We start from the raw sequence: 18256 nt of genomic DNA on the forward strand, positions 1-18256 counted from the left end.
TGGAAGTGGGAAACGGAGAAACTGCACAGCTTGAAGTGACTCCTTGGGGAAAATGAGTGAATCTCTTAACTCCTCCTGTTGCTGGCCACCCCTGGGAATTCTTGTTGACACCAAGAGTGTGTTTTTTGCTCTCATTCTGAATTAAAAAATCCTGTTTACTAATGAGTGACTTTCTGAAAGAGCAGAATACTGTTGATTTATTGGATTCTTAAATGCTAATAACACTGGTGAGGGGAAAGCAAAACAATCCCAAAGGCCCAAAAGTAATTTCTGTAACCATTCAGTTAAAAGTGCCTGTGCAAAATACAGCACAAAGAAGGTTTAGTTTTCTAAGGTGTATTTGTTTCAAGTTCAAATGTGTTTTCTTCTTTGTAACAAACCTCACCATTTCTATTCTTCACATATTCCATACAAGCTTTATTGTATTAAATATAATCAAAGCAAGGAGTAGGGTCAATCACTGGTCATGATAGGTTTTGGTAATTATTGCACAGCTAATTGGCTATTATCATCATTGCCTTGTTAACGTGCATCCTGCAGGAGGAAGTAGCTCTTGAAGGCATTGAAGGCACTAAACTTGCTTCATTAAAAAACAAAAATAAAAACAACAACAAAAAAAAAACCTTGGTACTTAGACATCCACATCTGCCATTGCTCTCTGTAGAGGATCCACAGCCCAGTAGTCATCAGCCCAGCCCAAGAACCAGCCAGAGAAGGTTGGGGGCTCAAAGCCTTGCTTAACAATTGTGACGGGAGTTCTCTTGTCTCTGCTGGCTGGGTCAGTCTCAATGTATCGCTTGGCTGGAAACACACAAGTGGAAGGAACACTCAGAGAGTACTAGTCTGATGGAGCAACAGGTGAAACTCTATAATTGTAGCTAAATGGCTGCTGGAGATACCACTTCAGATAGTTCATTTAAAAACAAAAACAACAACAATAAAAAAACCCCAACAAACCCACGGAAGTTTGCACTCTCTGGTTTTCTCTACACCTGGTACAAGACTGGCACTTGTTTGTAGCTAAATGGCATTAGGATTATCAACTGCCTGTGGTGCAGAGGCAGCCTGTGGTGCAGAAGGAACCCACCCCTGCTCACTCACACAAGGACACTTCTTCCCTGCTCGGCCTTGAGCACAGCATGGCTGAACACCACACCTCTTTGTGCTCATCCTAGGGATCCTCCTTTCTTGAGAGATGTGATCTCTCTGACTGATCCCGACACTGACTGTTCTGTTGTGATTAAGACACATCTCTCAGTGTATTAAATGGCCAGCCTTATGGTCAGATAGTGGGAAAATAAAAACTCTTAGTTCAGAGAGGAAAATGTGACATTACCAGATTTCAGTGCCTCAGTCTTTTCTTCTTCTTGGGCATCTTTCCCAATCCATACAAAGACCTAAAGATTAAACAAAAATAAATAAATATTTCAGCAACAATTGATCTCTTTATGAAAGAAGGGATAAATTTAGACAAAGTCTCAGTGAACAGTGTGATCAAGAACATACCCATGTTGGTGTGCCTGGATTGTTGAGCTATGTGACTAAAGATGTTGGTAGAGAATAAGCAGCTTTTTGACTGTGTTTTATCTGTGTAATTTCTAGATACATGACCAGATTATACGCTATCTTAACCTCAGGAAAATCTAACATGTTTGAATGTAAAATATACAAAATTCTAATTTGCCTTTTAGCTGATTAATGCACAGTCTGTTACTGAAAAATAACAGTAGATGTGTCAGTAACTTTGCTGCATCCTGACAATGGTTCACAGTCCCCTCCAGCTGGAACAAGGACTCTGCCCAAAAGAAGTTTACAGACTGGGGGAGCACATATGACACAACAGCCAGTGTCCCTCAGCCCTCAAGCTATCCAAAGCAGCAGCAGGACACCAATTCTTTTCTCAAGTCCTAGGTCTAAGTTCTCTTCAGTGTCACTACTGAGATTATTTGTTCTCAGGCCTGAAGATGACTCTGCAGTACAACTCTTCCAGCTATGGTAATTTGGGTCTGAAGCTAGACCAAATTGGCACCTGTTTTTTGCTCCCCTCTTCCATACCTGATCCCATGTGTCAAGGAGCATGACATCATCTGTAGCAAGGTCATCCTGAGTCAGATCTCCAGGAACTTCTTCAATCTGGAAAACAAGGTTAAAAGATGAGCACATATTCCAAGTGCTATTTTATCAGTTAGGATAATCAGTTCACAGAGGTTTCATCTCTGGCCAGTGAGAGCATGAAGGTGGACACTGGTGTGTTATTTGACCATGTAACTCAGGCTATGTCACAGAAGTGCTCTTAGACCACAGGACACAAAATCTGCCTCTTTTTACCTAGAGAAACTCTTCCACTCACACCCAAGACTTGTACTTGAAAGATGAATGAGTTAAAATTTGAGGATGCCAGTTTTAAATCTTAGTTAAAAGTCTGATGCTTTAGAAAGCTGCTGTGCTGATGCAACAGTGGCTGTCTGCAAAAACTGGTGCCCACCCTTTCCTTCTGGAGGCAACAGCACAGAGAAGATGAAACAGCCTCGTGACTGGCTCAGAGCAGACTGGGACTGAGCTTCTCCCAGCTTCGTCAGATGGACGTTAAATTAATGATATGCTTAGATACTCACAGTGAAGCGGCCACTCTTGTTGGAGCACGCGAAGAGGCGCGGGGGGTGAGCATCCATCTTCTTGTCCTTCAGCCGGGGAGAGGTACGATAGGGAGCTTTTCCACCCAAAGCTGCCCAGAAATTATCTGAAAAAGAGAAAATTATACTGATGCTTCTGGGTAGGGCCTGAAGCACTCTTCTATGTCAGAAAGTCCCAAAGGCCTCCAAATGAGAGTGCACTGTTAAATAGGATTATACTTTGGAGAAGCCCCTCTGTGCCTGTGTCCACATTTCCTTATTCTGGGAGACAAAGGAAAATACCCATTCAATAATGACTGAGACTGTGCATCTACAAAGTGATCTCATGTCCACTGTGCCCCCCTCACCTGGCTCTCTGCCCTCAGCAACCTGTACCGGCCGAGCTCCCAGTATCTTCAGCAGCTCTTGTGCTCCCGACTTCTCAGCATCACTGGCTCCTTGGCCAACCCAAAGGTAAGCAGCAGAGGGAGTTTTCAGGACAAAGGCATCATTGGAGTTCAGCTGACTGGCAGCAGGATCCAGCTGAAAAAGAACATTGCACGTGTCAGCTGTAACCATCCTGTACACAGAGCCCATTCTTTCAAAATACAAATCAGAGCCTGTCCCTGAATAAACTGCAAACAGGATATTCCATACAATCATGTAAGGCTGTAAGGTACAGCCTTTGCCTCTATCTGAGTGATGAATAAGATTTAATCATACCAGAAGAGCAAATAAATGGGGCAATGGGTGCAAACTGAGGCATAGAAAGTTCCATGTAAATATCAGAAAAAACTTCTTTACTGTGAGGGTGACAGAGCCCTGGGCCAGGCTGCCCAGAGAGGCTGTGGGGTCTCCTTCTCTGGAGACATTCAAACCCTTCTGGACACGTTCCTGTGTGATGTGCTCTGGGTGACCCTGCTCTGGCAGGGGGGTTGGGCTGAATGATCTTTCGAGGTCCCTTCCAACCCCTAGGATTCTGTGATTCTGTTTTCAGCAGTGTGTGAACTGCCATGGTATGAGGGTGCAGCCACTAGTGGGGACTTAAAAGAAAATGGCTAAAATGTATTCAAGGTGATAGTTAGCAAAAAAATAGAAAATAATTATTATCACTACTTAGCCATGGGAAAAGAGGAACATTTTAACAGTTTGTAAAGTTTTCAAGCTGTTTCAGTTGAAATAAGAAAGCTCAGTTTGGCCCCTGTTCTGTTCAAAGGGCTGGTGTTCCCATCACAGCCTGGGTGTGCAGCAGGAAAGCTGCCTCTTCCCACCTACCTCTACTGCTCTAGTAGCTCCCGAGGTGCTGGATCGGACCTGGAACAGCCGTGTTTCTGCAGGTGCTGTCTGGCCTCCTTCCCTAGAGGTTCCACCCTTGTAAACAATCAAGGGCTTTCCACCAAACATGCTCATCAGATGAGGTGGCTCTTTTCCTTGCACAACTCGTTTCTAGAGAAAAGAAACGTGGAGTCAGTTTTAAGCTGCTGCTGCAGAGCAGCGCAAGATACACCAGAAATGGCCTTTACAACCATCTTTCCAGCTGGAATCTTCATACAGCCCCTAGAGAGACTCAGGAGATCAGCACAGAGCAGAGCAGTGATGAAACTGAGCTCTCACAATTGCCATTTCATTTTAACTGATGAATGATCCACTGACACAGAGGTAAAAAGTGACAGCCATGATAAAAATCCTGTCTCAGGCCACTTGTGAAACTCTGCTGGGTACAGCTGAAGTGCAGGTTGGGCACAGGCTCTTCAGAACTCCTGCACCATGGCTGGCAACTACCACTATGTGGCTGGGTTTCTCTATAGCAAATTGGTATCATATAACTATATATATATATTCTACTTATTCCCAGTGCTGGGTTTTTTTGTTCATTTGTTTATTTGTTTTTTGTTTGGCTGTGTTTGGTTTTTTACCTGCACAGGGCTGCCTCCCAGCTCCTCATCCAGCTGCACTGTGAGGAATGCAGAGGTTGCAACTTCATCTTGAGTGGAATCAGCACCTTGCCTGAAAGACAAGGAAAAATCTGTGTTTTATTTTTAGCCCTCTCCCTACACACACACACACACACACACACACATATTACAGAGATCAAGAAGAGGAAAACTTTTGTTAGCTAACTCTGTAACACTTCATTCAACATGAAGGAGGAATTCACTATCTTGTGTTGTAACACAGTGATTACAGAGGGAGATAGAGATGTTTTCTAGATAATAAGCACAGATTCTTTAGTATCTTCATGCCTATCTCCAATTATCTTTCTAGCAGCTAGTTGAGAAACACGCCTGTAGGTACTGTTACCAGAACTGCACGTGCAGCCCCTGCACAGGCTGCATCCTTTCTGGTTTCAGTTCCACAGCTTGCCTGTGCCCCTCTCTGCTTGCTGACAAGCAGGAAGAAGACCACTGTGAGACTGCCTGCTGAAAAATTCCTCTTCAAGGGCATGGTCTGGGAACTGTGACAGTCACAAGCCACCAGCTGGGGTGACCAAAAGTTTGTTACAGTGGTCTCAAAAGGTGTAGGAACTGCAAAAAGAACTTGATCAAAAGAAGGAAGTAACTACTTCTGGAAGGCGTGGGGGGAAACCCAACCTAGCACAGTAATTCTCTCATTGTCCCACTTCAAACAAAACATTCCAAACCTCTGGTAGTGTTTTGTTTGCAAGGGAAGATTATCCAGGGTGAAATTTCATCCCTCAAGGATCCTCTGGAAGTGGGAACCAGCAGTGGTTCCATGTTCAAAGCAGTGCACTCTCAGCCCCACACAGCCCCAGTGTTTCCTGACTTGCTCAGAAAAAAACTCTTACCAAGTGTAAATGATCTGTCCCTGTTTTCCAGCATGCTGGTAATTGTATAGGATAATATAGCTGTCCCCTCCATAGAACTGGCCATATGTCGAAGGATCCACTGGCACTTTCTCTGAGCCTTCTATTCTCCAAATCTAGAAAAGGAGAAATAATTCTGAGTTCGACATACAGCTGGATAAGCACAGGGTCCTGACCGAGTTCCTGTTTCATTTTCTTGGCAGGTTCAGCCTCCCAGAAATTGCAGTCCTGCAGCCCCACCTGCTGCCGAGCGTGGCTAAAGGCGGGCACTCCCCAGCCCGGGGGAACGGGGCACACCTCGCTCATCCTGCTCTGTGCTCCCAAACCTTCATCGGATTCAACCACAATCACTGGAGAAAATAGGAGTCAGCACCAGCACGGCCAGCACCGATGCCCATTTTGTTCCTGTATGCATCGAGGTGCACGAGATATGTGCTCTGAGACAATCTGCCATGACACGTGTGATGGCAACAGCTACAATAATTGGGAGGAAGAGGAATATTTAGGAAGTCTGGGTCCACACTGCTGGATGAAGTGTTGCCCCCAGGGAAAGTCTGGAGTCAAAATTAACAGTTCATCTACACCATTTAGCTGCAGGGCTGTCAAGATCCTGTTGGTATTTCTGGTGTTAAAAATGCTCCCAGCATTTACAAAACTCCAGTGTTGATGATTCTCAGGCCTCCATCTGTCTTGCTGCTCTTGCAGGAACACCACCAAGTAGCAAAGAAAATTCTGGAAACCTTCCCAAAGGAATTCTGACACTGCTCACCTGTTTCTTGCCAGAGCCATCATCCTCCATCCCGTGCTGGGCAGCCATGGCCTTGGAGCTGTGCAGGGTGGCAGCATCGAAAGGGACCTTCTCGATCTTGGCAACGTGACCAGAAACATAAGCCTCCCCCAGCCCTTCTGTCTGGTCCTTGTCCTGCCAGTTCTTGAAGAATTGCTTAAACAAAGGTGTCTCACCACTCTCAGGGAGGACTTGGATCTGAAACAAATGAGACATTGCATCAGGAGCAACTTTGCCCCCCATCCCACACAACTCCAGCTCTGGCTGCATCATGTAAGCCCCAGTTTTGGGCTGACACAGAATTGTTTGGTACAACTTTGCTGAGGCCAGAGATGCCTGGTGCCCAGATGTGGACAAAGAGCAATGTCAGCTCTCTCTGACACCACCATCAGCAGCACCTCCAACTGTCACCATTCCGGACAGATCTTTTCTGAGAAAAAAGACAAATCACAAACCATCTGTTTTCTGCTCCTTGTAACCACTAGTTAAAAGGGATCTGTTTCTTTCAAACCAGTGTTATTCGATCCTTAAGCCTCAGTGTAACTACTCCTGGAAGGTCCATACTATCACAACCAGCAAGATGGGTCTCCATTTGCTATGGGATGCAGGGTCAGTCTCAGGTGAGTTCTGAGGAAGCCAAAGGGACATTTAATCCTTTAGTCTCATCTCCCTAAGAACAAGAAGGGCAGGTTTACCTACACCCTCTCTTCTTCACTCTTTGGAGAGAGATCATGGAAAAGGTAAAAACGTATATGAAAGGAAGAAATGTTAAAAATCAGTTATGTTGGGGTAAATGCTATTTTAAAGACAGTGTTATCTCAGGAGCAACACTGCAATATCTCCCTGCAGAAGAGCAGATCACTCAAAACAGGAGCTCCTTGAAAGACTGCTAGTGGCACTTCACATGAGCTGTGCTTTGGAGCTGGTGGCCTGTGTGACAGAAAAGTAACCCCAGTGGTGTCTGAGCTGCATGTCCTTACCTGGGTATGTTTTGGGTAACCCATCTTGTCAATGAATTCAGAAGCTGTTTTCAGTGCTGCCTTCTTCTCTTCAGAGTTGGCACTCTTGCCTTTAATGAAAATAGAGGGAAAAGAGGTTAACTTTTTAAAAGTTCTACATAGCTAGAGAAGAAACTGTACCAGGTACTTCTACCTTTTGCAAGAGTAGAAGGGCCCAGCCTTCCAGGCAGATGATGTGAATGACAATTTTTCAATCACTGTTATGCCTTTTGTGATGGCTGAGAGCACAACTGCCTTTCTACTTAGGATATTAATTAATTTTTTTCTTCCTGGTTCCCAGGACCCTCCCTTTAACTCTACATTACAGACCCTGTGCCTCAGCACCTGACAAATTTCTGAGATTGTTAATGCTATCCAAACCTGCCCTGAACAGCTCCCCGACCTAGCTGAAAAGAAACAGGGACTGGGAGCTGGGAGAGGATCCTATGCATGCACAAACAGCTTCACCCTATCTCTGTGGTACCTTTCCAAACAAAAATCTTCCCATCTGTGCCATGGTCCAGAATGAAGCAGTCATCTGTATTGAGGGCTGCCTGGGAGAAGGGGTTCTCATCTGCCACCAGGGAGACTGCCATGTTCCCAGCCCCATTGGAGACCTGTGATAACACAGCACAGATTAGATAAGGCATCATCTGATCCCCTCCAGCTTCCTGGCGATGGTCCAAAACCCAGGGAGTGGGAGGGAAATAAATTTGAATGCACTGGCTGCTTCAGGCACTATTGTTTCTCAAACAGGATACCTTTACACAGCAACAGTATTACAAAAACAAAATACTTGCTCTGAAGATTTCAAGTGCTTCTAGCAAAGCAGATACTGCTGGGACCACAGAAAGATTGTTCCAAAATGGCAAATATCCTTGGTGCATAAGCAGCCAAGAAATATCTTCTAAAGCAAACCAACTGCCCTCAAGAACTGGAGGGGACAGGCTTGGTCCCTGTAAATAGGCCCTTCTGTGTTAAGGGGGTTTAATTATTAGTCTGAGTTCCTGTACTCACTGATGGATAAAGGTCCACACTACAAACCATCTTGGCAGATATTCACCACATCATTACCAGAGACTGCTATAGAGAAGATTCCTCCCAAAAAGGCTTAGACATTCTTCTACACTTACACTGATGGCAAATGTCACCTTCCAAATTATTGCTTCATCATGCTCACTGGATGTAGAAAGTGGTAGGTCCTGGTTCTCAGGCTCTTTATTTCTAGTTTTTCCCTGTCATCTTCCTAACACAATGCCTGATAACACAAAGGAAAACTCCTTTTTTTCCCCATTCACTTCACACTCTTCCTTTCCCTCAACAATTTCAGGAAAGTCCCAGCTGCCTCACTACAACCAAAAGTGGTGACAAAGACAACAGAAAGCACACAGGAACACAGTGTAAGCAACCAAGGTTCACACATAAAAGTTCATAAAAAGCTAACAGCAGAGTGAGGCAGCAGCAGGACTTGGATTAGCTCAGCTCCTCTCTGCTATTCCAGCTCTGTCTGATTGCGCAAAGTTCACTCCACTCTCCACAAGGTTAATTGTCAGTGTCCATCTGTTTCTCGTTACCTTATAGAGCTTAGCCAGCTTTCTATTGGCTCTATCAGTTTTGGTTTCATCAGAAGCTCCTGGTGGCAAACTGGGCTTTGGTCCCAAGACCTGTGAGAGAGAGAAAACACATTACCAGGAAATCCATGAGGATGTCTGTTCCCCAGATGCTCCAGCCACAAGAACAAGTAGATCAGTAACAGTGAAAATACACTCTGATGTTCCAGCAACACAGAGGACCAAGTCTGCATTGAACTGAGTGCTTTTACCACTAACATTTCATAGGTACAGACACACACTACCAAGCCCATCTACCCATCCCACCTGTCCTTCAACATCCCACCCTTCCCACTGCAGCAGAGAGAACTGCACAAAGGGAATAACCTGCAGCATTTCCTCCCGCTCGGATCCTTCCTCCGAAACATAGACCTTGGCGCGGCCGTTCCGCTCGTTGTCCCTGATCCCCTTGGCCAGCACCGTGGCCTTCAGCCGTTCCTGGCGGTTGCTGCCAGAGCCACACCACTGGAAGATGTTCTGGGGGAAAAGAGAAAGACCATGCAGTTGTCAGAGTGTACCAGCTCCCTCTCTAGACAAGGTGGCAGCGTGGCTGGGACTGAAACATGTTGGACTGGCTTCAGAATGCTCAAAATTTGAGGGTAGCTTCAACACAGCAGGGAAAAAAATCCTAATGTGAACTAATCAGGTATCTCCTGCCCCTTCAAGTCTGTTAAACCTGCCTTTTACATGGTACTTACACTGCCAAGGTCAAGGATGAAACAGTCCCCTGTGTTGAAGCTGTCCCAGGACACAGGGACCTCCGTTGCTCGCACTGTTCGCCTGCCTTTGACCTGCAGAAGCCTCTGCACAGTCACCTCATTGGGAACCACATGTCTGAAGCCAGAAGCCACACCACCAGCCTAAGGGAAAACAAAGGAACAACAACTCACACTTGTGCTGTTGCTTCAGAAAAACTGAAACCCCTACTGATTTACTGTCAGTGAGCACTTCTTGCCTCTCACAGAAAAGAGGGTCAGCAGAGCTAATCTGCCCAGGCTGGGCTTTTATATCTATTGACACATCCCCCCTATCCATTCCCATAGTGTCTAAGGGACACTGAGACAAGACAGTTGGAGATCTCCAGATCTGAAGAACAGGACAATAATTTGAGGTATTAATGGGATTTAACAGGATTGGTGGGGTGGAGACTGAATTTCTATGTGCATTTTATGTCCTGCCTACCAGAAATTCACCAGGATTCACATTGTCTGCTCATAAACAGATACTTGGAATTACTTATCAATGTAGGCATCAGGACTCATGTCAGTTATCCTCACAGAAAGCATAACCCAATTCAAATGTATGAAAATAACAACAAATGAATGGAAGTGAGCAAAACAGAAAGACTAGAAAAGTCTGAGACATAAGGAAATGTAAGCACTTTGCAAGCATTTGACCTGATACTTCTTCCCTTGTGCCACTGGATTCCTAACAAACATCACTATTCTTGACTGTGCTTTTACTTTCTCTATTCCACTTCACTGCAATGGCACAGAAGAGCAGCTCTCACTACTATTTGTCTACTTTACCAAAACATTACATATGTGAAGGAGATGGGGTAAGCACAGAAAAAAAGACAGGGAAGGTTAAACTTTGTTATGCAAGTGGGGAGAAATTAAATCTACTGGGTAGGCGTTTCCATTAACTCAGATTGCTATTTCTTAAATTCATTCCAGACGTCCTGGGACTGTTCTTCCCTCTGCATCTCGAAGAAAAACAAAACCTCGATTCCTAAAATTTCCTGGGGCTTTGCTTGTGTATTATTAATTCAGCCAAAGCTCTCCCACTGGGATCTGCTGTTCTCCACCCTGTCAGTTCCAACTCATTGAAAACATCTGGTTGAGAAGTGTTGAGCAACTGGAAAAGGGGCAATTCCCAGTCTTTTGAGAACTGGGGAGTGGGCAGGATGCCATTTCTTGCAAACTTGATTCATCCTGGTAGTATAAAGACCCAATCATCACCTACCTTGTACTTGATGCCAGATTTGAAGTACCCCAGGAAAGTTGAGGACTCATGGCCTTGCACTTCACGGTGCTGAACAGCCTTCCCTTGGAGGTAGTCATCCATCTGGACAGTGAATATCGCAGCTGCCCCACGCTCATCTTGAGAGCTTTCATCTCCTAAGAAATAAAAAGGCAACAGCTTGGAAGGGATGCAAGGTTTCTGCCTCTACATTCAACTGTGAAAAACTCCAGGGACAAAGCAGATTACTGGGAAGTTTAGGTTCCAAGGGAGGTCTGCAGAACAGCTACTTCCCAACTTTTCTGATAGCTATCCCAAACAGCAGTATAAACTGTGTGCTCTTCTGGGACCCTTACAATACCATCAGAACTGCTGCAAACCCAGTGCTTCACACCTTTGATAAGCATAATTCAATTTTCTTTTGCCAGTTCACAGTGTCCTGGAAGGAGACTTGCTATAGAGCAAGTACACAGACTGATAAATCTACTGGAAGACATTATCAGGCTTCAACAAAGGCTGTAGGCACTAGTGGGGCACCAGTCTCACAGCAGTTTGCCTTTCTGGAGCTCTGTGGTATGGAAAACCTGTTGACAAATGGCAGACAGGACAAGCCACTGTGAAAGTATCTTACACGGCATTAACTATGATATTGGCAAAGGGTCTCAGTTTGCAGGACTGCCTGCCCTGCTACTCAGTGCCATTTACTGAAGAAGGCCAGTTAGGAGTTCTGAACCTCAGGGGGAAAACTCCCACTCATTGAGTCGGGAGAACAACAACCAACTTCCATCCTTTCAAACAGAAAGGATTTCAGCCCCTTTCATTGGAGATCTTGTCTTCCCTGTGAACTTCTGGAGAACAGGGACTTATTCTGTCATCTTGATCAGAAAAAGCTATTTCTAGTCATGGTGATGGCAGTAGCTACTATCACAGAAGCCATTCTGAGGTGAGTAGCACTGTATGGCACTCAAAATGGCATTCTCACTGTACTGACAGTTCTGCTCTTCGCTCCCTTGGATAACACCTTCTGGACAAGGCTGGTGTAGTGAGAGGAACAGAGTTCACCTTGGGCTCCCAATTCATCAGGGGCACTCCCAACTTACCCAACCAGAAATGCAAGTCATACTGGAGGTTCCCACCCCGCTGCCTGATGGTGTTCAGCACCAGATAGGAATCTCCTGTGAAGAAGTCTCCATACAGATTTTTTGGGACTGGTACCAAATCAAACTTCTCAATCCTCCAAATCTGAAGGCCAGGTTCCTTCCCAGCCTTGGAAAACTCAGCGTGTTCCACCATGCTGACAGGCTAGGGGCAAGACAGAGAATGTTGTTCAATAGGCAGGGTACAAGGAAGCGCGTGTTTAAATTATATTGCTTCTGATCTCTGAACTATTGTTTCAGGCAGCAAGTGGAAAGTTTCCCTTTTTTCTCTTGCACTGAATTTTTAAGGAAAAAACAAAAAACGTGGGGGGGAGGGAATGTCTCTCAATTGATTGCTGTTAATTTTAACTTCAAATCAACTCTACTTTCAGGCTTATTCCCAGATTAATCTTTCTGAGACTCTCTTCTCTGTTTTTTGACTACCTCTCCTGATTTTACTCTACATATTTTATTTACTAATTTATAGCTTTTAAGCATGGCACAAAAGGGAAAGCCTAATCCCTTTGCTGACTCTTCTTTCCTATAAATGCTGCTTAATGTTCAAGACAGTAGGAAATAACCCCCTTTTAACTCTGTATGTTGTACATCTTGCACAAACATTACTTATGGTTTTCCTAAAGCCTGGATAATACTCTCCAGCCCTGTCTGGAAAACATTGTCAATGTCATCAAAGAGTTAGATAATTAACAGGTTTCTTATACCTCTTCTGTTCTGACTCCTTACTTCAGCACTTCTGTGTAACTGCTCCCTTAAAAGAATCACACTAATAGACACACCATCCTGTCCTAAAGATGCTGCCATTTTGGTTTTATATGTGTATTGTTAGACTAATGTAATCTAATAACAATATGCAATTCATTCTTTCAGCAAGCATAACAAACACTTTTCTAAAACTATATTATAAAAAATTCACTTCTGTAATATTGAAAGGAAAGAAAACATTTCTGCCATCTCAGCAAAGGAGGTTTGGATATTGCAGCATGCCTTAGAGTGGTATCAGGTAACAGGGAAGAAAAAATTAAAATGTTATATTAGAAGCATCCAGTCTTTTGACAAACAAGATAGTTCACAGCAGCTGATGGACAAAAGTACAATGCACTCAGATTTCAAGGCAGAAATAAAGAATATTACAAACTAGAAAGCAAAATAGCAAGTTAGCTACCAGAGTGGTTCCTAAGCTGAAATCAGACAGCAAACAAAGATGGAAAACAATTCACTTCATCATCATGATTCCAGTCAGCCTGACTTTGTTTCTCCTAGATTCCCACTATAAGACTGGACAAACTCCTTACAAAGAGTTAAAAGAGTGTGACTCTTAAAAGAAACGGAGGAACAAAGGTTTTTTGATGTTTAATTGTGATGTTAATCACTTACCACAGCTGAAAGCACAACAGCTGCTGTAACAACATATCCAAGCCCTGCAACAGACATGGAGCTCACACAGTTCAGTTTCAGAGCCATTGTGCAAAAAAGGGTGAGAAAAACATAATTGAAGTCCAGTTTGCCCATTTCTAACAGCAAATGGACTCTTCTGCTTTCTTCTGCAGAAGCTGTAGGGATTCCCAGCTCCCTCCTCCTCTTGCTGCTAGTGAAGATGAAGCACAGGAGCCAATCTTTTATCAGGGACAAACACACCCACTCCCTCCGCAATACAGGGGCGTAACATGTTTGTGCAAACAGCCCTCCTGGAAGTCTCCAAGGCTCCTTCAGCCACTCACAGACACTTAATCCCAGCAGGCAATAACTCAAGACAATATGTTATCCATTACAGCCCACAGTGCAACTGCCTTCAAACCAGCCAAACACCTAGTCATAAGGCCAACAAGAAAGGAAGAAATTAAGAGGCATCAGGAACAGAGGCAGTATTTTGTCAGCTGAAACCTGCAAATAAATGGAAGGTTGATGAGAGACAGATGAACAGAAGGGCTGATCCAGATAGCAAAGGCTGCAGAGAAATAAATTTTGGAGATGAAAATAACAGAAAAGCACTGAAAGGACACAACTGAATAACCTGAGGATGGAGGAATGTGCCCTCATCTCTCTGAACTTATCAGAGGAGCAAGTTGCAAAATTCATTATGTGAATTGTGTGTCTTGCACCTGGCTGCAAGTCTCACATGGGCTTCTATCAGAGTAATGCACTCTGGAGGGGTCTGAGATGCTCCATGCATCTCAGGTCATGTGTTAGCAACAGGACTTCAGTAGTCTGGTAGTTGAATGAACAAGAGCCAATTCAATAATTTCACAACCATACACCCTATGCCAGGACTATAACAGCCATCAATTCTATTTGGTTGACTGGAATTACAACACAGGGTGTCTGATGGTAGCATACTAGTGATCTGCCATCAGTAAAGAGCTTGTTCTTTCAACCATCTCATGCTTCAGCAACCCAATCCATCACATTTTCCACGTGTTTGCAGTAAGTGAACTTGCAGGAAACTTTCCACTGCAGCACCCCAGGAGCAGAGTAGCCCTTTGGAGGGTGGAATGGCTCCTGGAGATGCAAGCAGCAGTGCCTGTGATACAGCATCTGCCAAACACTGCCCAGGGGATGCAGAGACCCTCCTCAGCCATCCTCTCTGGTATGTGGGTATGAATGTGCTAGAAGGTGAAACAGGAATGCAGGAATGTAACCAATGCCTGTGTGTGGTTGTGCTGCAGGTTGTTTCAGGGATGAATTACTGACAGTCTGAAGTTCCCACTTTCTGAATCTCTCTGATTAAATAAGGAACCAAACCTTCTACCCACAAAAGTCCACAACCAAACTTCCATGAAGAAAAGAGCAGACTCCACTTTGTGCTTTCTCCAGTCTCCATGAGAATATTTTCCTTCTCTCACTCAAACACTCTATTTTTTTGTTGTCCAAGCTGATGTATTTTGTTTTTAAATGTCACTTTGGCAAGCACTGATTTAGTTAATGTACCTTTTAACATTTCACTGGAAATGCTCAAAATTAAATGTCTTAGTGTTGCTGTTATTTCTGATCTGTGTGAAGGAAGTTCAGAGTGTCAGATGTAAAAGACTCAGTGAAAAAAATGTTGGGACCCTGTCTGTGTCAGGTCCAGCACTGCAAGGAAGGCAGCTGTGAACAGCTCCTGCAGCTGCAACATCCCCAAACCAAGACAACTGCATTGCATAACATTAGAAAGAGATGGATCCTTTCCAAATGGAAAACTACCTTGTACTTTTTATTAATAAATACCTGTATAGTGCCACACATGGCCAAACTCCACAGACTGCATGTGAGAAGACTTAGGCTAACTTCTTTGTTAGCATCCCAATTTAGTTTACATTCTAATCTGCAGCCACATGCTCATAAGCATACAGGGTCCTTTGGAAAAACAGTTTATTTGGTCTTCTAACTAACTTGACATTTTATAAGTTCTGCCCTCAATGCAAGCTTGCAGTGCCAGCTACTTACAGAAAGTAAATACAGGAAGAAAAGGGAAAGAGGGCTACAATGAATAAATTGTATATTATAGTATTCCTTGGTAAAAATTAATCTGAGTCATGTCAGAAGGGAGTAAGTATAATATACTCCAACAGCTGGTTTGTTAGTGCTGTCAGTAAATGCTGCTTTGTTAAATCAAGCCACAGAAATGTGTGCTCTGGATGGTTTATTGAGGGCATATGCCAGATAAGATTGCCAAGACCCTACTCAAGAGGACATCCTGTTGGAAAGATGGGGAAAAGACAGATTTCAAGCTCATGTTAATAAAACTATCCAGCTTAGTCACAGAAAGGGTATTATGCAGAGCCAACATCTTATGCAAAGGAAAGTTATTTAAGGAAAACAAGGAGAGGGCTTGGAATACAGGCTCTTAGTGCAGATGGATCATCTAAATGACACTTGGCTGCATAGTGATAAAAACAAGAACTTAAGAAGTCCAATGATTTAAGCAAACAGTGGAAGACAACAACTTATTATAGTCTCCAGATGTGCAGTTAACACCATCACGACAGGCCCAGATGAGAATGTCATATAATGGAGACTGGCCTAGAGGAATAATTACAGGGATAGTCTCCCTATTTACCAAACACAAAATACAAGACTTGGTTTCTGAGGGAAGCTGACACAGAGCAAAAGTCTGCATGTGGCTCACAGAGCAATGGCAGAATTTAGAGACTGCTTCTTCAAGAACATGTGAAAATACTTTCCTGAGGCTGGAAGCTGCTTGCTTCAGACAAAAAGGCTGAAGTGATGACCAGTGACAGGACAAGGGGTAATGGGTGCAAATTGGAGCATAGGAGGTTTAAGGTGAATATCCGAAAAAAAATTTTTCCTGTGAGAGTGACAGAGCACTGGGACAGGCTGCCCAGGGAGGTTGTGGGGTCTCCTGCACTGGAGACATTCAAAACCCACCTGGATGCGTTCCTGTGTGATGTACTCTAGGTGACCCTGCTCTGGCAGGGGGGTTGGACTAGATGATCTTTCGAGGTCCCTTCCAACCCCTAGGATTGTATGATTCTATGAAGAATGAGAAAGACCCATGTGGTGTCTCTGCTCAGCAAATGTGACATTTTTGCCCTGCTGTCACCCTCTCTGCTACGGTGCTGTTGGAAGTTCTGGTGGCTGATGCTTCCACCTCTGATGTGGACTCAGAAGTTTCCTCTCCTGGTATCCAATCCAAAACACCTTTCTTATTTCCATCCTGCAACTTGTAATAAACAGTTATCTTTGTCTCCCTCCCTGTAGATTTCTACTAATGCACTTAACATGAATCTCTGTGGATGTGCCTCCCACTCATCTGTCACAGAGTCACTCTATGCCTTCACAAACTGATGCCATCAGCACTTTGGCCACTTGTGTTTCCCCTCCTCTGAATTTGTTTCTGCCAAGAAGGTGCCCAGTTCTGCGCTGCTCAGATGTGGCCCAGCACAGCTGTACTGAAAGGAATGTCCTATTGCCTGCAAGAAAAACTTGTGGACAGAGAGCCCAGAATATCTTGCTCTATCTCATCACACTGCAAAGTTCATTACAGGGAATAATACCTAGTTCCTCCACATCAAATACACTGTCACACCTACCACCATCTAATGATGCTATCTAAAGTGCCCTTCTACAAGACAGTACCACCCAGTACTGACAGGGGGGGCAAAAGAGGAGAAAAATCTTTATTCTGTTAAGACTCCAGACTGAACCTGATTCAACCTCAAACATTCAGAGCAGCTTTCCCAAAGCTGAAGGAATGCACACACTCAACCAAAACATTCTCTGACTTCTGGTATTGCCAGAGTAAGCAAAAGGCACAAGACATTAATGATAATACTTTAACAGTTTTTAAATTAAACCGTTATTAAAGCAAGATTAAATACAATGGAATAGGTATAAATATTTAGTAGCCAGTTCCTCTGCACAATGGAACAAACATTAATTTATGGGGCTTTCCTCACAATGATGCTTCTGGATGTTTCTTTATCTAATACTTACTGAAGATGGAAAACAAGAGGTGGGAAATTGTGGGTGAAATAAAAGAAGTGCAGTGGTTCATTTAAATAGACTCAGCTGTAAAGGGGTCTATGCTGTGCAAAGGAAAGAGACATTTAAAGGGAGTATTTGCATGAAACAGACCCAGAGGCTTGATCACTACATTAACAGCATCCTGGTTTAAAATCAACAGTGCTTGTGGGAGCAAAGGGGTTTTGTCTCACAATGCACCATAGAGAGAACTTGGTCTCCCTCACATTTGCAAAACCACTGTTCAATACTTCACTTTCCCTGCAGCTTCTATTCAGTAACTGGCCACTTACCAGAAAAAAATGAGCATAACTTTTCTTTTTTTTTTTTTTTTTTTATACAGTTAATTTGTGGTAATTCACACATGTATATACCCACAAATATAAGTAAGGACTTACCTGCACAGGTCTGCTCAGGAAAGCTGGGCTGAATTAAATGAGGCTGATGTACCTGGTGGTGGGCCAGATGACCATGTGGCTGTTCTCATCTACAGCTCGTGTCTAGCTCATGACAGGTCCAGTTAATTTGTCTAAACTTGCTGCACTAACAAAACCCACACAGGGCTGGTTGGCAGCCAACAGAATATTACACCACAGAGTATCTAAAACACCTGCTGCTTACTTCTGGAACAATTTCTATATTTCTAGATGGCTGTATTTTTAAATTATTATTATTTTAATGGATAATATTCATGGAGCATCAAAGTAACTTGCAAATATAGACTGAATTTTTAAAATATGGGGAGAAAATAAATCTTAGTAGAGTGTATCCACACAACATTCATGCTGCAAAAATACTTCTTGTGACCAATTGTACCTGGGGGACAAACAGTTGCATTTCCACCCA

General features: G+C 43.8%; 1 protein-coding gene across 1 annotated transcript; it reads right to left on the minus strand.

The window, feature by feature from the left end:
* Positions 1 to 352: 352 nt before the first annotated feature.
* Positions 353 to 13529, minus strand: GSN (gelsolin). Its single transcript, XM_009998837.1, has 17 exons — positions 13325 to 13529; positions 11894 to 12095; positions 10797 to 10951; positions 9530 to 9691; positions 9159 to 9308; positions 8796 to 8885; positions 7706 to 7838; positions 7204 to 7292; positions 6206 to 6421; positions 5419 to 5552; positions 4529 to 4619; positions 3888 to 4058; positions 2981 to 3155; positions 2616 to 2740; positions 2056 to 2133; positions 1337 to 1397; positions 353 to 801 (listed from the first exon to the last, which is right to left on the minus strand). Exons 1-17 carry the CDS (start codon positions 13457 to 13459, stop codon positions 632 to 634), a joined length of 2337 nt encoding a protein of 778 aa, XP_009997139.1. The 5' UTR covers positions 13460 to 13529; the 3' UTR covers positions 353 to 631.
* Between the last annotated feature and the right edge of the window lie 4727 nt (positions 13530 to 18256).

Source organism: Chaetura pelagica, unplaced genomic scaffold (genome assembly GCF_000747805.2).
Source record: "Chaetura pelagica isolate M959 unplaced genomic scaffold, ChaPel_1.0 scaffold405, whole genome shotgun sequence".
In the NCBI taxonomy this organism is placed as follows: domain Eukaryota; kingdom Metazoa; phylum Chordata; class Aves; order Apodiformes; family Apodidae; genus Chaetura; species Chaetura pelagica.

Excerpts from the sequence above, each read along its gene's own strand:
- GSN (XM_009998837.1), bottom strand. The coding sequence starts at position 13,459 with ATGGGCAAACTGGACTTCAATTATGTTTTTCTCACCCTTTTTTGCACA. Across the intron at positions 9,309-9,529 it reads TCATCCTTGACCTTGGCAGT|AACATCTTCCAGTGGTGTGG; the intron begins GTAAGTACCATG and ends CTTTTCCCCCAG. Across the intron at positions 8,886-9,158 it reads AGCGGGAGGAAATGCTGCAG|GTCTTGGGACCAAAGCCCAG; the intron begins GTTATTCCCTTT and ends TCTCTCTCACAG.